Source organism: Pempheris klunzingeri, chromosome 11 (genome assembly GCF_042242105.1).
Source record: "Pempheris klunzingeri isolate RE-2024b chromosome 11, fPemKlu1.hap1, whole genome shotgun sequence".
Taxonomy (NCBI): Eukaryota; Metazoa; Chordata; class Actinopteri; order Acropomatiformes; family Pempheridae; genus Pempheris; species Pempheris klunzingeri.
The window spans coordinates 24,533,865-24,550,437 of NC_092022.1; the positions used below are offsets into that span (position 1 = coordinate 24,533,865).

Below are 16,573 nucleotides of genomic sequence, written 5' to 3' on the forward strand. Positions count from 1 at the left end.
GGTCGAATGCAAAGTTTCTGTCTCTGCGGTGAGAACTCTGCACGGTCGCTTTGTTTGTCAGTCTGCAGGAATGACCAGAGGAGAATGAGCAGACAATAAGATATCTAAACTTGAAATCAGATTGATGACATGTGTGATAGAAGTGAAAGGTGATCCTGTAACATCGGATTCAACTGTTCGTTTCAGCTATTCATTCGGGTGGTTAGCACATTTCTAGGCTCTAATAATTTTGAATAACACTGTTGTTCATAAAGTTGGAATAATTGTTCAATACCCCCAATTTTTATTAAAGCCTGAATACACAGTTTGCAAAGGTTCATTGTGGTTTAAGTTTCACTGTGATGTGTTTGGAAGAGTTTGATCAATAAAGTTGAGAAGATATAAACTTTATTTATCAAGAATAAATCACATTGTCACAATCATTTCATGAGAAGAGGTTAAAAAAAACATTTTATTCCAACTTTATGGGCAACAGTGTAGCTGCAGTGCTCTCAGGGCTTTCATTAAATGTGTCTAGATGCGTCAGTTGTCAGGAAAGGTAAAATTTAGTTTTTCTTCTGTCCGGTGGCAGAACACAAATTTACACCTTATATCAAGAAAAAAAAAACGGACACATGTTCTCACATCCTCATTTTGCAAGAGCTGTGTCGAGTTTCCAACGGTTCATGTCTCAGGTTGGTAGAAAGACTGCTGTCTTTCCAACGACCATATTATTATTATTTGTATTTTTCATTTCCTACACAATCTCCTTCTATTGTAGGATTGTTTCAGATGTTTTATTTTCAATTATTAGAACAGAGAAAGCAATGCAACACACATTTTTCAGCAAAAGTCAGAGCAGCTGTGGTTTGTGTTTTTGTCTGTGCTGGTTTAAAGCAGACAGGCCTCATCAAGAAAAAAGTAATGTCACAGATTTCTCTGCACCAATCAGAATTTAATATTTTAATCAAAATGTGACATTTGTGGGGTCGTTTGCTTACATTACCCTGTTCCAGACCAATGTCAATCAAATCTAACCAAACCACACCCAGATAACAAAATAATACTTAAGATATTTCCCCCCATAACTTTAACTTTCATCGCAGCTCATTCAGTGACTAATATTCAGTCTTCTAAAGAAATACTGGATGACTTGATACCAAGTTTTCGGGGGCTTTAAAGGGCATCCTGTTTCTATTAGAGCTAAACAACTTGACAGGCTTGCTCATGTTTTCAGGAAATGAGTCCCACTCTGCAGCTGCACTGCTTCTATATGTGTACTGAGTGACAAACACTGTAAATATGTGACATGGAGGCAGAAACCTGGACTCTCTTCACCTCCGGTCCGCCAGGTGGAGGTAGACGTTTTGGTGCGCGTATGAAACGTCCAACAAACGAAGAAGAAGAAGAAGAAGAAGGCGGCCGGTGCATTCTGGGAAATGAATTGAACCACAATGGCGGTTTATCAACAAGCGTATTTTGCACTAACAGTAACATGTTTAATTTCATCACTTCTGCTCCAAACTTATCGGACTCTAGCCGAAGAATTGAAGTGGGATGAGAATGGCTACGTGTTGTACTGCCCGTGCATGGGTAATGAATCCTTTGTAGCCGTTAGCTGTCTCACAACAGGGCTAACGGTCGCGGACCCCAAACTTCAGCCATTCTTAAGTTGAGAGCGGCGTCTTAGTGAAGTTCATACCGACAGAGGAAATGCGACATATCGCCTAAATATGAACCCAACTGTGTTGAACTCTGCTTGAAGCCTCTGCTGGTGGGCGAATTTAGCTTGGAGGATTTTATATGTCAGTACATTTTGAACTTGGCGGACGTGTAGGCAGGCTATTTAGCAGCTAACAACTGTTAGCTTAAGCTTAAGCTTAATTATGACAGACCGGCTACGGCTAACTACAGGTGTTCAACAACACCTGTCCTCTTAGCTCCTATCGCATGTAGTGCATGACACAAGGAGGCACCCAGCATTTCCCCTCCACCCGCTCAATAGGCCATTTCCTTCCCACCTGAAGGAGCATAAAGTCGAGTAATAGGAGAGTAAAGTGCCCACTGTTGTTGTCCAGGTCGCTTTGGGAACCAGGCAGACCACTTCCTGGGATCTCTGGCCTTTGCAAAGATGTTGAACCGAACCCTGGCAGTCCCTCCGTGGATAGTGTACCGCCACCACACCCCCCCGTACACCAATGTGAGTACAGTCAGTGAGCCCCTCATGTGAGGGTTTGTAATGTGCACAGATGGTCTCAGTCCCAAAGGGACGTTGCAGAGTTACAGCAGCCAAACCACATAAATCTGGAAAAACAAAGGAGGTAGGTGAAATAAATAAAATAAAGTACGGCTGCCTAAAAATAAAATATGAAATAGGATAAAAGAAAAAGCTGAGAGTAGAGACTGAAGTACCATAATACCATCTCTGATATCTCTGATTGTTCTTACACTTTGGAACAATATGTATAATGTGTGAATTATTTATACTGTCTATAGTGTTATAGATTGTTATCATGGTTTTCTGAAGAAAACCAGACAATATTGGTAAGATTGTAATATAATAGATATCATAAATTGAATATAGAGGCCCATAGAGGGGATTTGTGGTACAAAGGGATGATATTTGCATCTCTTTGCCTCATCAAGTATTTGCCTGATGACCATTGTTAATGTTAATCATTCCACCTGTAGTTTTCCTGCTGTGACCTGTCAAAATGTCAGCCCTGAAAAAAAGGGCTGTACATGGGAGTGAGTCAAGCCTGCTGTTCCTCCATGCCCTCAAAGGTCTCCCACCTTTAGTGACCTTCCTTATACACTTTTTACTGCACGAATCGTGTGAAATTCAGCATGTTATTAAGTATTGTGTGTGTCTGTCAAAGCCTGATATATTTTACTCCTCTGTGCCATTAAGCTCATTGTTGCCCCACAACTTACCAGTGAGCCACGTGCATCATCTTGTTGCCAAAATCCTCACTAGATTACCAAATGTGGATTAATCCACTACTAATAGTCTCCAAAAATTCACTGTTTCCTCCTGATTGAGTAATGTGTGCCCAGCTATTCTTATAAATTGCTTTAAAATATGAAAATATATTTGTGAGCCATTATTAAAGGCCACATCCTCAGACAGACTAACACATCGCAGGTTCTGATCTTTTCACGGGATCTGTCGACACTAACAAAGGCAGTAGGCAGTGGTGTTTTGTTCAATCCTTTTCTTTTCTACTCAGGCCCATGTTCCCTACAGTGAGTTCTTCCAGTTGGAGGCCTTGTCCGCCTACCACCGTGTGGTCAGTTTGGAGGACTTCATGGAGAAGCTGGCTCCCAAATACTGGCTCTCAGGACAGAGGAAAGCCTACTGCTTTGAGACGGCTGCACAGCGGAGTGCAGACAAGAAATCCTGCCCTATGAAGGTGAGAGTCCAGCTGAGCAGATCATTCATGGAAAGTGTTGGCTGGCTACAATGAAGTGTGATTATCTGATCATATTGGTTGCTGCTTTCATATGTAATTGTCTGCAAGTGTATCTATTTCCTGAAATGATAAGTAGATGTGAAAGTAAAGAAGCATAAAGTGAGGGGACTTGAGTACTTCTGTTTTACTCTGCCTTCCTGTCGACATACACTACTCACTAAAAGTCAGGGATATTCGGCTTTCAGGTGAAATTTCAGGATGAACCTAAAATACATTCTAACCTTTCCAGGTGAACTTAATGTGACCTTCTCTAAACCTTTGAATGCACATGTCCAACTGTTCAGTGTCTCAGTACTTTCTGCACCAGCTGCTGTTCTCTAACAAGAAGCTTAACAGCAACATTCACAACAGGTTTGATCCATGAATCCACCAATACATTTCCTGCTTCAGGTAGAATTGGTATTTAAACAGTCCTCCTCATCCTGCTGTTCACATTCTGACATCATGAGACCAAGACGACACCTAACAGTTGATCAGCAGCACCTCAACACTGGAGGCTTCAAACAAGAAGTCCTCAGACGGAGGTGTTCACTGAGCTTAGAGGGTCACAGAGTGTCATCAGGAGGTTGGAACAGTGATACAGAGACTGGAAGAGTCACAGAAAGGAGAGGAGTGGACGTCCTTTGGCCACGTCCCAATTTATTGAGACACTGAACATTTTTTGTTGTGGTTTACCTACCACTGTTGGTAGATTTTCTTCAAATAAATTGTTTAAGATGAAGAAATTACCATTGCATGCTTCTACTTAAATGCCCTACTTTCATGATATAATATCACTGTAGCATTCACTTTTTACATTTTCCATATATTTCACCTGAAAGTCGAATATCCCTAACTTTTAGTGAGTAGTATATGATGGTGGTTGTAAGTGAAGGGTGATGGTGAAATGCTGCCCTCTGGTGGCTCACAGGCCATCAACCATGAGCCAGCTCATAATTCTGATGCTACTGTTTCGCTGCTCAGAAATAGACAGATGGTTCTCATTCGTTCTCAGGATGGGAACCCATTTGGTCCATTCTGGGAATATGTCGGAGTGGAATTTGACACGTCCGTCTTGTTTGGTGGTATTTCTTTCAGTGCCTACCACCAACCTCAGTGGATGAAGAAGTGAGTAGCCTCTTTGTAACCCTACACACTTTTAGGATTACCAAATATGACCTAATACGGAACATTGCCAGCCTTAAGCCTATGAGGATGGATCAGTTTAGTGCCTCCTCTGATGTTGTTGGTAGGCAGATCCCCCTCATGCTTCCCCTGTTGGAATAGGTTCCCTCCCTCTGAGCACCCTGTCCTGGCGCTGCCTGGGGCTCCTGCCCAGTTCCCAGTGATCGAGGAGCACGTGGGCCTACAGCGTTACGTGGTGTGGTCGGACAAGATGGCAAAGCAGGGAGAAGAACACATTGCTGCCCTGCTGACCAGGCCTTACGTCAGCATTCACCTGAGGATCGGCATCGACTGGGTGAGAGGCTTCACGATGTATGAGCGCCGGTTTGGAAGGGTTGTTTTGTGTCTCTTCCTTTTGTATTTTCTCATATTCATGTTCACACACATCATAGACATCACATAGATAAGCTCAGACACTCAGTTTACGCCTGTATACCTATATTTTATCAAACAACATGGTTGTCTACAGATCCTACCAGTTGTTCGGCTTGTATTATGTTACAGTGAAAATGTCCCTTTATCAAATATTTGCTCAAATAACAGCAATCGTCTCAAAGTTTAACTTTGATTGTTCATGTCAGCTTGTGGTGTGGAGGTGTATGCTACTATACTATTGCACATATGTTCAGTACTCACCTAATAGTGGATCTTTTAAAGAATGTGATATTCTGTTTCTTATGGCCAACAAATCTACACCAGCTATGTGTTATTCCAGTTGTCAATGATTTCTGACTTCCCTACTACAGATTAATCCACATTTGGTGTGTAGTGAGTATTTCCAGCAGCAGGATTTTCATTTGCTTCATCAAGACGCATCTGAATTTTTTTAATCCACCTTTACAGCAAAATGCCTGCAAAATGTTGAAGAGCGGCGATACAGGGCCTCACTTCATGGCCTCTCCTCAGTGTGTTGGCTACAACCGCCAGACAGCCTTGGCCCTCGCCATGAACATGTGCCTTCCTGACCTGGCAGAGATTCGCAGGGCCGTCAAGCTGTGGGTGAAGAAGACCTCTGCTCGCTCCGTCTACATCGCCACAGACTCCGAATCCCACAGCAGGGATATCGAAAAGCTCTTCAAGGGCAAGGTGGGTTTGTAAAGCCTCTGTAATGCATCAGTGTGGGATCTTAAATGGAGCCTGAACATTTTGACTTTAGCACAAACAACCAGTTTTGGCACAATTGATAAATTCTTGCCAATTGTACAGTTATAGTTTGGAGACACACATTAATGTGTATCCTATGAGGGCTAAGCTCAGAATCCAACCATTCATTTACTGAAGATGTCATTTGTTGACAGTTGACAAGAAATGAGAAATGCTCACCCTTGGTTTGGTTACTGGGAGAACATTGTGTTTTATTTGTGTATTTCGTTCTGGTGTTTCAGGTGAAAGTGGTCAGTCTTCAGCCAGACTCTGCCCAAATGGACCTGTACATCTTAGGTCGAGCTGACCACTTCATCGGCAACTGTGTCTCCTCCTTCTCCGCCTTTGTGAAAAGAGAACGGGATGTCCACGGCCTTCCGTCCTCCTTTTTTGGCATGGACAAGCCTGGCAAATTAAATCACAAGGAAGAACTCTGAGCGCGGGGTGGGTGGGTCACGTGGTCGTCCTCTGGGCACTAACGCTGGATGACTGTCATGAGGAGGCAAGAGAGCACGAGGAAGTCAGAGGACATTTATACGTGATGTGATGGTTCAGAGTGTGTGAAGGCCTGTCCTATTTTCGAATGGGTTGAAATCCCTGAGAGAGGAAGGGGGATTTAAAAGATAGGATGTAGCAGGTCAGTAGTGTCTGTAAGGTGCTGTGACATGGACACTGCTGCTACCAAGAAACACTATTTTTGTCTGTTCCCTGGCTATAAATCTAGTATTTGTATGCCCCCCCCCTCCCAAGATACTTGCTTTTGTTCACTACAGTAAAGCCAGTTTTTCTTTTCTTTCCTTTTCGGGGAAACGCACCATTTCCCTAACATTTCCTTTAGCCACTGCCACATTCTGGAGCTGCAACTGTGTTTTGCAATCCAGACAGATGTTAGATGAACCTCTGGGGACGTCAGTGAACCCCGGGAAGACTGATTGCAGTGTCAGCAATCACGTTCTCCCTCCTCTCTCTTTCTCTCCCCCTCCCCTATACCTTTCTATCCATCCATGTCTTTTCAGCTTGCTCTCTCTCCTGCCCTCCATTCCAAGGAGAGCACAGTAACTGATCCTCCTGTACGTACTAATTATAGGGAGGAAAAGGGAGACAGCCTTTGCGCCTCTCATTTTACCCGGACCAAAAGCTGATGAAATGTGTGGAGCCGTCTACTGAATGTCGCGGGGACAGTATTATTATTCAGTGAATGTGAGTAAATGTTTCAGGGATGTTTTGGGGGGAGACAAAGAGTTGTTTGCACTGGTTGAATTGATTAAATGGAAGTGGGAGATGTGTGGCAGGGTAATTGTGTGAAAGCACTGAATGCAAGGAAAATGCTTTCTATGAAGTTTTTTTTTTTTTTTTTACCAATAAAATGATGCACACTCATTTTTAAAGAAGCAGCAGCCTCAGTCTGTTTACCCCCCAACACACACACACACACACACACACACACACACACACACACTGGAAGCTTATCTGTGAGTACAGTTGAATCAGCTGATGTACTAAGCTACACTGGACAAGCTGGAAAGGACTCGGTTGCCAGATATGTTAGTTTACTTTGAATTTGTATTCTTCACTACGCGTGCTCGTGGGCTCGCAACCTCGTGTATCACAGTTGAATAATACATGTTTTACGACAGTTTGCACAAGTGTAACACACATGCTCAGTCAAAATTACGATAAGTATGCCGGTTAGTATATTCACTCACGTACCTGTTTCGGGGGATGGACTGCTCGAACCTGGCAACTGAATAACCCGGACTGTTGCGAGGATGAGCAGCGGCTAATGGCTGACAGGGAGTTGTGTATTAGCTAACGTCCACCACTGGTAAATCTTTAACGACGTTTTTGTGTGTATGGTGTAAAGCTTTGTCCGTTTTGATTGGGTTTCATGTGTTTAACGTTAATGTAGTTTTAATTTTTGTAGTTGCTGATATGCTGCATTCATTTACGCCCTCGCTGCTAGCGTTAGCCAGGTAATGCTAGCAGACTTGTAGCTTGGGTTACCGGGGTGTTTGTCGTTGCTAGGCCGGTCTTGTGGTCTGGTTATCGGCTGCCTTTTGTACAAGCTAACGTTGGTTAGCTTACCCGCTTTTCTAACACATCGTTGCTAACATTAATGAGCAGCTAGCCTAATTAGCGCTCGGATTATCAGAGAGCTCATAACGACTGTCACCTCATAACCTGGAATTCCAACGGTGACTAATGTTAACTAGGCTAATTAACCAAGGTAGAAGTTTAAAGTTACCGATTAACTAGGCTAAAATGAGTTGGTTAGCTATACTGGTGGAGTGGTATTAACAGACCGCCTCTCACTGTTGTCAGGTATCTTTATGAAGAGGTTTATCTTATTACACTTATTGATCTATTGATTAAATAGAAGCCCATCGGTTCTCTGGTTTTGTGTTTTGTGACATCTGGAAAAAAAACTTTCTACTCTTCACTTGTATTTTTACTTACATTCAAAGAACACTGAACTGAGGTAACCTTAGTGTAAGGCTAATTTAACCGAAAGCATTGCTATTGCCTGATAATACCTCTGTGTGGCATTGACCTTTAAATGCGTCCTCCAGTTTGTATGTCCTAATATGTGTGTGGTGCATTCACGTGCATGGATCTAATCTTTTAACGTGTGTTCGCCTGCAGGCTCTGATGTGGCCATTTGTACCAGTGAACTCTTCTTGAAGCTGCGCTTGGAAGAAATACAAAGAGCCAAGCCGTGTGGGGTGGCAGCAACATGTCCAAGAGCAAGAGCTCAGAGTCGGTCAAGGTGGTGGTCCGTTGTCGCCCTATGAATGAAAAAGAGCGGGTAGCCAAGTTTGAAAGGGTGGTCTCTGTTGATGTCAAATTGGGCCAAATTCTCGTCAGGAACCCAAGGGAGGCTTCAGCCAGCGAACCCCCCAAAATCTTCACGTTCGATTCGGTGTATGACTGGAACTCCAAACAAATTGAGCTGTACGATGAAACCTTCAGGCCCCTGGTGGATTCAGTTCTTCTCGGCTTCAACGGGACCATATTTGCCTACGGGCAGACGGGTACAGGGAAAACATACACTATGGAGGGAGTGAGAAATGATCCAGAGAGGAGAGGGGTGATCCCAAACTCCTTTGAGCACATTTTCACTCACATTTCACGGTCCCAGAATCAGCAGTACCTGGTGAGAGCGTCATATCTTGAAATTTACCAAGAGGAGATCAGAGACTTGCTCTCCAAGGACCAGTCTTGTCGTCTCGAGCTCAGGGAGAGGCCCGACACAGGTGTGTACGTTAAAGACCTTTCGTCATTTGTCACCAAGAGTGTGCGGGAGATCGAACGTGTCATGAATGTGGGCAACCAGAATCGTTCAGTGGGTGCCACTAACATGAATGAACACAGCTCCCGCTCTCACGCCATCTTTGTCATCACAGTGGAGTGTAGTGAGTTGGGTGTGGATGGGGAGAACCATATCAGAGTTGGCAAACTGAACCTGGTAGATTTAGCTGGTAGTGAACGGCAGACCAAGACTGGTGCTCAGGGGGAGAGGCTGAAAGAAGCCACGAAGATCAATCTGTCGCTTTCTGCTCTGGGGAATGTCATATCAGCGCTGGTGGATGGCAGGAGCAGCCACATCCCCTACCGAGATTCCAAACTCACCCGTCTGCTGCAGGACTCTCTGGGCGGCAATGCCCGCACTGTCATGGTTGCTAACATTGGGCCAGCATCCTACAATCTGGAGGAGACCTTGACAACGCTGCGGTACTCCAACAGAGCCAAGAACATCAAAAACAAGCCACGCATCAATGAAGACCCCAAGGATGCCCTGCTCAGGGAGTTTCAGGAGGAGATTGCAAGGTTGAAGGCACAGCTGCAAAAGCGTTCAGGAAAGAAGAAGAAGAGGAGGCAGAGGAGGAGGGCCGGGGAAGGGAGCGATGGTGAGGATCTCGAAGAAGGTGAGACGGAGGATGACGATGAAGATGGAGAAGATAAAGGAGATTACTGGCGGGAGCAGCAGGAGAAGTTGGAGTGCGAGAGAAAAGCTATCATGGAGGATCACAGTCTGGTGGCTGAGGAGAAACTTCTGCTGCTTAAAGAGAAAGAGAGGAAAATGGAAGATTTGAAGAGAGAGAGCGAGGCCGGAGAGATGATAGCAGCCAAAGTGAAGGTAAGCAGATTTTGCCAGTGTGTATCTGAGTGATTTGATTTGAAGGGAAGGTGTTAATAGTACAAACTTAAATTTCAGGATTTGTTTGACTATATTTGTCACAATCCAGTGGATCTTATACCATGTTGTTCCTGTGCTTTTTTCCCCTCGTCCTTTCTCTATCCAGGCGATGGAAAGTAAGCTTCTAGTAGGAGGGAAGAACATTGTGGATCACACCAATGAGCAACAGAAAATGTTGGAGCTGAAGAGGCAGGAAATCGCTGAACAGGTATATCAAACGTCTGAAATCTGGACCCTTCTCTTAAGTCATTATTGAATGTCAACAAACAAGCCACAACTCAATAACGTGCATTTACTTTTACAATCAGACTGAGGACATTTCAAAGAACATATTTCACAGAATCAGTTTTCTAGTTGTCAGCTCAGTTACCATATTTGTGCAGTGTTACTCTGTGTTTTTAAGATTTCTTTGAAACAAGGGTTCATATCATTTTCCTTGTGGTTTATGTAAATCCCTTCTCTGCTGTTTTTACACCAGCTCTGCCCCACAGTGACTTCTCATGTGGTTTCATTGAATATCATGTCATTACATCCAGTTCAGTCCAAGTCAGTAATCTTGTAATAGTGCACCTGGGCCCTGTTCTTCAAATATGGTTTAGGTAATCCAGGTTAGCATGTTGTTATCAAGCTAAAATACTCCTGTTAATACTCATCCACTTTATTTAGTTCAAGGATTGATTCACGTCTCTCGCACTATTCCTTACTTGGCAGACTTAAAAATTGTGTACCACATGACCATCTCACTCTCAGTTAGTGACTTCTGCCTTGTGACGCACACATTAGTGGTTTGAATTCACAGGTTTACCCGTGTGTGTGTGTGTGTGTGTGTGTGTGTGTGTGTTTTCAGAAACGGCGGGAACGGGAGATGCAGCAGCAGGTGGAGAACCGCGACGAGGAGACTCTGGAGCTGAAGGAGACCTACAGTTCACTGCAGCAGGAGGTCGACATCAAAACCAAGAAGCTGAAAAAGGTAGCTGCTGCAGCCTTAGGTGGTCTAAGTAATGATCGTCCCTCTTGTCCGGCCTCCACACTGGCACAAGACACTGTACTCTGCACCAGGTTCCAGTCCTAGCTGCTGTAATGAATGAGCACGTAAAAAGACACTGACAGCATGATTACCTAATAAGTAGATACAGCATGACGATTACATTTTGGAAGTATGTCTTGCAAATAAGTAGGTCAGATGCCATTTCACATCAGGTAAGAATGCACCATTGGCTTTGCTTGTCTGTTGGAATAGTCCATTATTCCTCATGACAGTCAGACGTCTAAGCCAAATTCAAAGGCAGGAAATTCTTAACCCTGGTTTCCTCTCTCCTTCTCGGTCCTCCAGCTGTTTGCCAAGCTGCAGTCAGTGAAGGCAGAAATCCATGACATCCAGGAGGTACACATCAACGACCGCCAGGACCTGGAACAGACCCAGAACGAGCTCACCAGGGACCTCAAACTGAAGTACGGAGCCTGAATATCATACTATTGGCCTGGCAGAAAGACACTGATCAATATGACATCAATTATGAACACCATCTGCCCTGGCAGAGGAGGGAATATATACTGTTATGATGTCCAGACTGCATCTGATTTCATACAACGGGATTGGCAATTAAAATTGTGCAATACACTCAGACTTGTTTTTACATGCTAACACAATTGTCAAAGAATGCACAACAAAGGTGGTTTTGAAGTTGTACAGTTGAATTAGTAGGATCTAGTGGGACTTCAGTTTCCTCTTAGATATTTTTATGTGTAATTATTAATAAATGTGAAATGAATTAGATACATAATTTCTAAACCACAACCTTGAACCAGTAGACGTCCTGCTTTAGTTTGATCAATAACACACACCAGGGAAAGAGTCATCATCTCGTCTGACTCTCTATGTGGTGATGTAATTTCTCTGCCTGTCTGTCTGTCTGTCTGTCAGTCAGTCACTGCATCTGTCTAATTGCTTGTCTGTTTGTCTTTCAGGCATCTGATCATAGAGAACTTCATCCCCTTAGAGGAGAAGAACAAAATAGTCAACAGGGCATACTTTGATGAGGAGGACGAATACTGGAAAGTGAAGCCAATCACACGCATAGAAGAGTAAGTTACAGAATATTAATAACATGCTTTCTTTGTAGCTTTTTCATCTGGCTAGAAGTGCCCCAAGAGGTTTAATATGAAAGCACAAGTGCTAACACTGGCCTTGGCTAACGTTACCAAATGTTATCATATGTAATACATGTAGTTTTTCTAAAAACAGAAGGTGATTCACTTTTTCTTGAGATCCGTCTGAATTGGATAAAAATGTTTCAATTACACATTTAACAAATCTTGATAAAGGAAAACGGGTCAGAAAATGAGGCTGACATTGCATTTTCTTTTTATAAGAAGGATTTTTTTTAAAAACATGATGGGAGAACTATTGGTGCTTTTCCACTAGCACCTACTCGGCTCGGCTCGGTCTTTTTGGTTTTCCACTAGCGATAGTACCTGGTACCAGGTACTATTTCAGTACCTACTCGGTTTGGGTTCCACGTGAGCTGAAAATGTGACGTCACCAGACTTCAGGCCACTGATTGGCCAGGGAGTGACGTCACTGGATGAGTCATGAGAGCGACTCGTTCACAAGAATCAAACCTGCCGTTTTTAAAACCCTGGAAACAGACCGGGCGTTTTTATTATTTCTGTGAACGAGGTAAACGACTACACGCAAACCAAACACTCCATGTCCTTAGTTGTGTTTGTGTGTGTGCCGTATACAAATTACGCCGCTGGAGTTTCGGGCGGCGTTTTCGAGGCGAGTAGAGCTAAAACAGTGTAGTGGAAAAGCACCATATGCTGTTTAAGAAGGCAGGTTTAGTTTTGAAACCAAAAGAATCAGAACTGATATCGGGGGAATAAAAGTCAGGTTGGTTCATCCCTACTTTTTGAGCTGTCAACATGCCTGTGTGTGGTTCTTGATGTTCAAATCCAATTCCAGTTCCAAATTAAATGATTATTTGTCAGTTTTGTAGTAGCAGTTATATTTCAGAACCACAAGGAGGTGTGCATTGTGTCAGCATTTACAGGTTTTAGTAGCATTTATAGAATAATGAGTACAGTGTTCACCTCAGTAGTGACAGAAGAGTTTATCGTAGGACAGATGTCAAACAGTATATTTTCCCATGATGCCGTGTTCACTGCTTCACTGTCTGTGTGCATGCTTCAGTGACCATCAGATGATGACCAGGCCTTTGTCTGCTGTTGGCTACATGAGGCCTCTCAGTCATCACGCTCGCGTGGCCATGATGATGAGGCCTGACATGAGATACAAAGTAAGCTGCATGCCCTCCTCACCTCATAGACCTCCACGTGACTGGTCACCACATGTACTTCATATAGATCCACAAAATATATGCCAGCCCCCCAAGCCTTTTCATAGTGTACGCACACAAAATAATAATAATACATTTTATTTATAGGCGCCTTTCAAAACACCCAAGGACACCGTACAAAAAGTATCCGTCTGCTTCTGTTCTTGTCCCCCCAGGCTGAAAACATCCTGGTGCTGGACATGGACCTGCCGGCTCGGACCACTAAAGAGTATCAGGAGCCGGTTATCGCCCCAAAGGTGGCGGCAGCTCTGGAGGACGCTCTTAGGGATGAGGATGAGATCCAGGTAGATGCCTCAGGCTTTCACAGCAGCTTGGGACCAACCCCGCCTGCCAGCGCCAGCAGCAGCCTCAAGAAACCAAAGACGAGGTAAGTCTGGCAGACTCTCAGGTCAGGAAGCAAATGAATGATGGAGAACGTAGGCTCATGATGTTTTACTGTAATCTGCTCTCTGTCACTCAGTCGGCCAAGAACAGGCAAGAAGTCGAGCACCCCGACCTCTCCATTCAGCCCCTCCAGTCCAGGATCCCCGCTTTACCCACAATCCCGTGGCCTGGTGCCCAAGTGACAGCTTCTACTACTAATATCACCACCAACCTCTTGTGCACCATGCCACTTTGGGACTCAACTCTGAGAGAATTGGTTTTGTCTTTATCAGAGTCATTTCTTGTCAGAACGACAGAATCTTGAATCCTGCAAATGATCTCGAAAACTTACAGACTGATGCTGCTTTTTTTTAGGTTTTAACTGTGACCACACCACTATTAACTGTTGTCACACGCTTTCATCTTGGAGATCTGAAGCTCCTCATCGTCAGAGTGAGTCAGTACAACACCAGGACAGTAGCCACGCATGAAGCCTCACATCACTCTGCACTACTGTTAGCTTCCCTACATTTGGCTGAACGCCACTGATGTCTTATACATGTATGTCACAATGTTCTTAATGTACAGGAAAAAAATGAAGGGGGGGCTTAGAGCTCCCCCCTTGACTGACTGCAGTCCACAATGCACTTCTTCCTATCTTCCTAGATCTGTGTTGGGTGTTGTAGTCCTTCTCTTACTGTAAGTGTGGATGTGAGGGGGGGGGGTTGACGTAAAGACACGTGGACTTGGCAGCCCTGCTACACTTGTCGCCAACAGGCTGTGTGTGTGTGTGTGTGTGTGTGTGTGTGTGTGTGTGTGTGTGTGTTTGTCAGTGTGTCGTACACGTGGCTGCGTATCTGTGTGTGTCTTTACGTCGCTGTTGGAATATTGAACGTTTCGTTTTATGTGAAACTGCGCGATGTTTTTGCCACTGACGGTCTTCTGATGTTAGAAAGGAGCTTTAAGTCTTTTGTGCATTTGTGTTTGTTTGTTTGTGTCTTACAGGAATTCTTCAGCATTCTGGGAAATGTGCTTATTTGCTTTGTTGCAGAGAGTTAGATGAGAAGATCAATACCACTGTCATATGGTAGTGATAAATATGACGCTACATGCAGTTAGGTCGTCTTTCAGGTCTCTGCTGGTTGACCGACAACCTCATTCTTACAAGACTCTCAGAAGTCAGGGCAGTAATGTTGATCTGAAAAAAACACAACATGTCCTTTTTACATTTCTGTTTGTGTTCAGCTGTTAATTGTTAGGCGGATAGACAGAGCCGAGCTAACTGTTAGCCCCTGCTTCCAGTTTTTACACTAAGCTAATGCTAACTAACCTGCAGGCCCTGGCTTCGTATTTAACATGGAGTCATTACGGTAAAAAAAATAAGTATTTCCCAAAATGTGAAGGTATTCCTTTAACTCTATGATTGTAAATACACAGGCCAGAACGTAAAGCACACCACACACCTGGCCTCCGTCACAAGTTGCTGTAATCAGTAGATGCTGTTCTTCCTGAGGCATCGACATGGAGGTGGGGAACAGTGGATGACAGCTCAACACATTTACACAAACGCCCTCTATGGACACACATTCTAGGTTGCATGACGTTGTAGTTGGCCACCAGACATGGAGCAGGACATCAGTGCCAACCCCCTCCCCCCCCCCGGGTCACTCCAAAGTTACTGTCCTGGAATGTGCCTCCTATTCATCAGGGTTCCAAGGTGCCTTAACCTGTGTCCTCAATCTCTGCTCCTGGATGTGAAGTCTGCACACTCATATTCTGCTTGGCCTTTTTGTTTTTTTTTCTCTCCACTTCATCTGCTTTCAGTCCAGCATCAGAGAATTGTTACCAGCCTGCTCCTGACATCCCTGTTAGAACTGATTATATGAGAGAGGCAGAGCTTTTGGACACAGCATTTAACCACCCCCCGTTTCTGGGTGAGGGCCACAGGAAGGCAAGGAAGCAGAGGGTGATGTATTCCCCTTCTGTGAGTGTGTGTGTGTGTGTTTTTACCTCATCGACCTTCACATTGGTCCGAGTGGTCCTTGGAAAGAACTGATTGGTCTAACAGAATTAAACCCCAGGGGAGTGCAGAGCGCTACACACAAATGGATCTGGACACACAAAGCATTCCATTTGTATGCATACTGATGAATAATATGCAGTTTTAACCTCCATGGTTCGGCCTGCTTCTGCTGCTCTCTGTTCCCCACACTCTCATCCACTGTGAGGGCCGTGCTGTCCGCCCGCTGCTGCAGTGAAGGGTTTTTACAACCCGCTGTGACATTTCGGCAGGCCTCGGTCAAATGGCAAATGAAATCCTCTCAAGTACGTGTGATGTGTGCAGTCGATCGTGTCTGTTTAAGAGCCGTCAACCGTGGAGCCCATGTCGGCTGTTTAATGTTGAGAGCGATTCAAACCAAGGATCTCTTGCTGTTTTACCCACGCCTGCATGTTTAGTTCTGACTATAGACGCATTGATCGGCAATCCTCAGTCACTTTTGCAGATATACTAAGAAATGGAAAATGGGTTTCCATGTTGAACATATGTAACTTATAATCTGTCATTTTTATATACAGATGTAGATATACATTTTTATTCTGTTTCTTCTTTAAAATAGATTATCGTTTTATTTTTTTGGAGCTTTGTAATTTAACAGTGAGATTTAATTTTTTTGCGTCGCGCATGTATGTGTATGATGTGATGATATGTACAAACGTCTTCTTTTGTATTCAACAAGGTACTGGCTTTTTCTCTGTGCGTGTGTGTGTGTGTGTGTGCACTTGAATGCTTTAGTTGTTAAGTTCCCCACACGAAAGATGAGAGCATGGGTCATCTATTGCACATCGTTGATTTGAGGAAGTGTGGCGACTGCTTGTGTCACAGTTGAGTATTT

The 16,573-nt window shown here is 44.0% G+C and overlaps 2 protein-coding genes across 2 annotated transcripts; both read left to right on the forward strand.

Annotated features, from left to right (window-relative positions):
• Positions 1 to 1,423: 1,423 nt before the first annotated feature.
• Positions 1,424 to 7,127, forward strand: pofut1 (protein O-fucosyltransferase 1). Its single transcript, XM_070838909.1, has 7 exons — positions 1,424 to 1,572; positions 2,058 to 2,179; positions 3,210 to 3,392; positions 4,447 to 4,559; positions 4,719 to 4,911; positions 5,460 to 5,702; positions 6,002 to 7,127. Exons 1-7 carry the CDS (start codon positions 1,434 to 1,436, stop codon positions 6,194 to 6,196), a joined length of 1,188 nt encoding a protein of 395 aa, XP_070695010.1. The 5' UTR covers positions 1,424 to 1,433; the 3' UTR covers positions 6,197 to 7,127.
• A 1,364-nt stretch (positions 7,128 to 8,491) lies between these two features.
• Positions 8,492 to 15,173, forward strand: kif3b (kinesin family member 3B). The gene is made up of 8 exons (XM_070838907.1): positions 8,492 to 9,897; positions 10,064 to 10,165; positions 10,805 to 10,927; positions 11,291 to 11,409; positions 11,926 to 12,042; positions 13,151 to 13,256; positions 13,472 to 13,683; positions 13,777 to 15,173. Exons 1-8 carry the CDS (start codon positions 8,494 to 8,496, stop codon positions 13,880 to 13,882), a joined length of 2,289 nt encoding a protein of 762 aa, XP_070695008.1. The 5' UTR covers positions 8,492 to 8,493; the 3' UTR covers positions 13,883 to 15,173.
• The last annotated feature ends 1,400 nt before the right edge of the window (positions 15,174 to 16,573 follow it).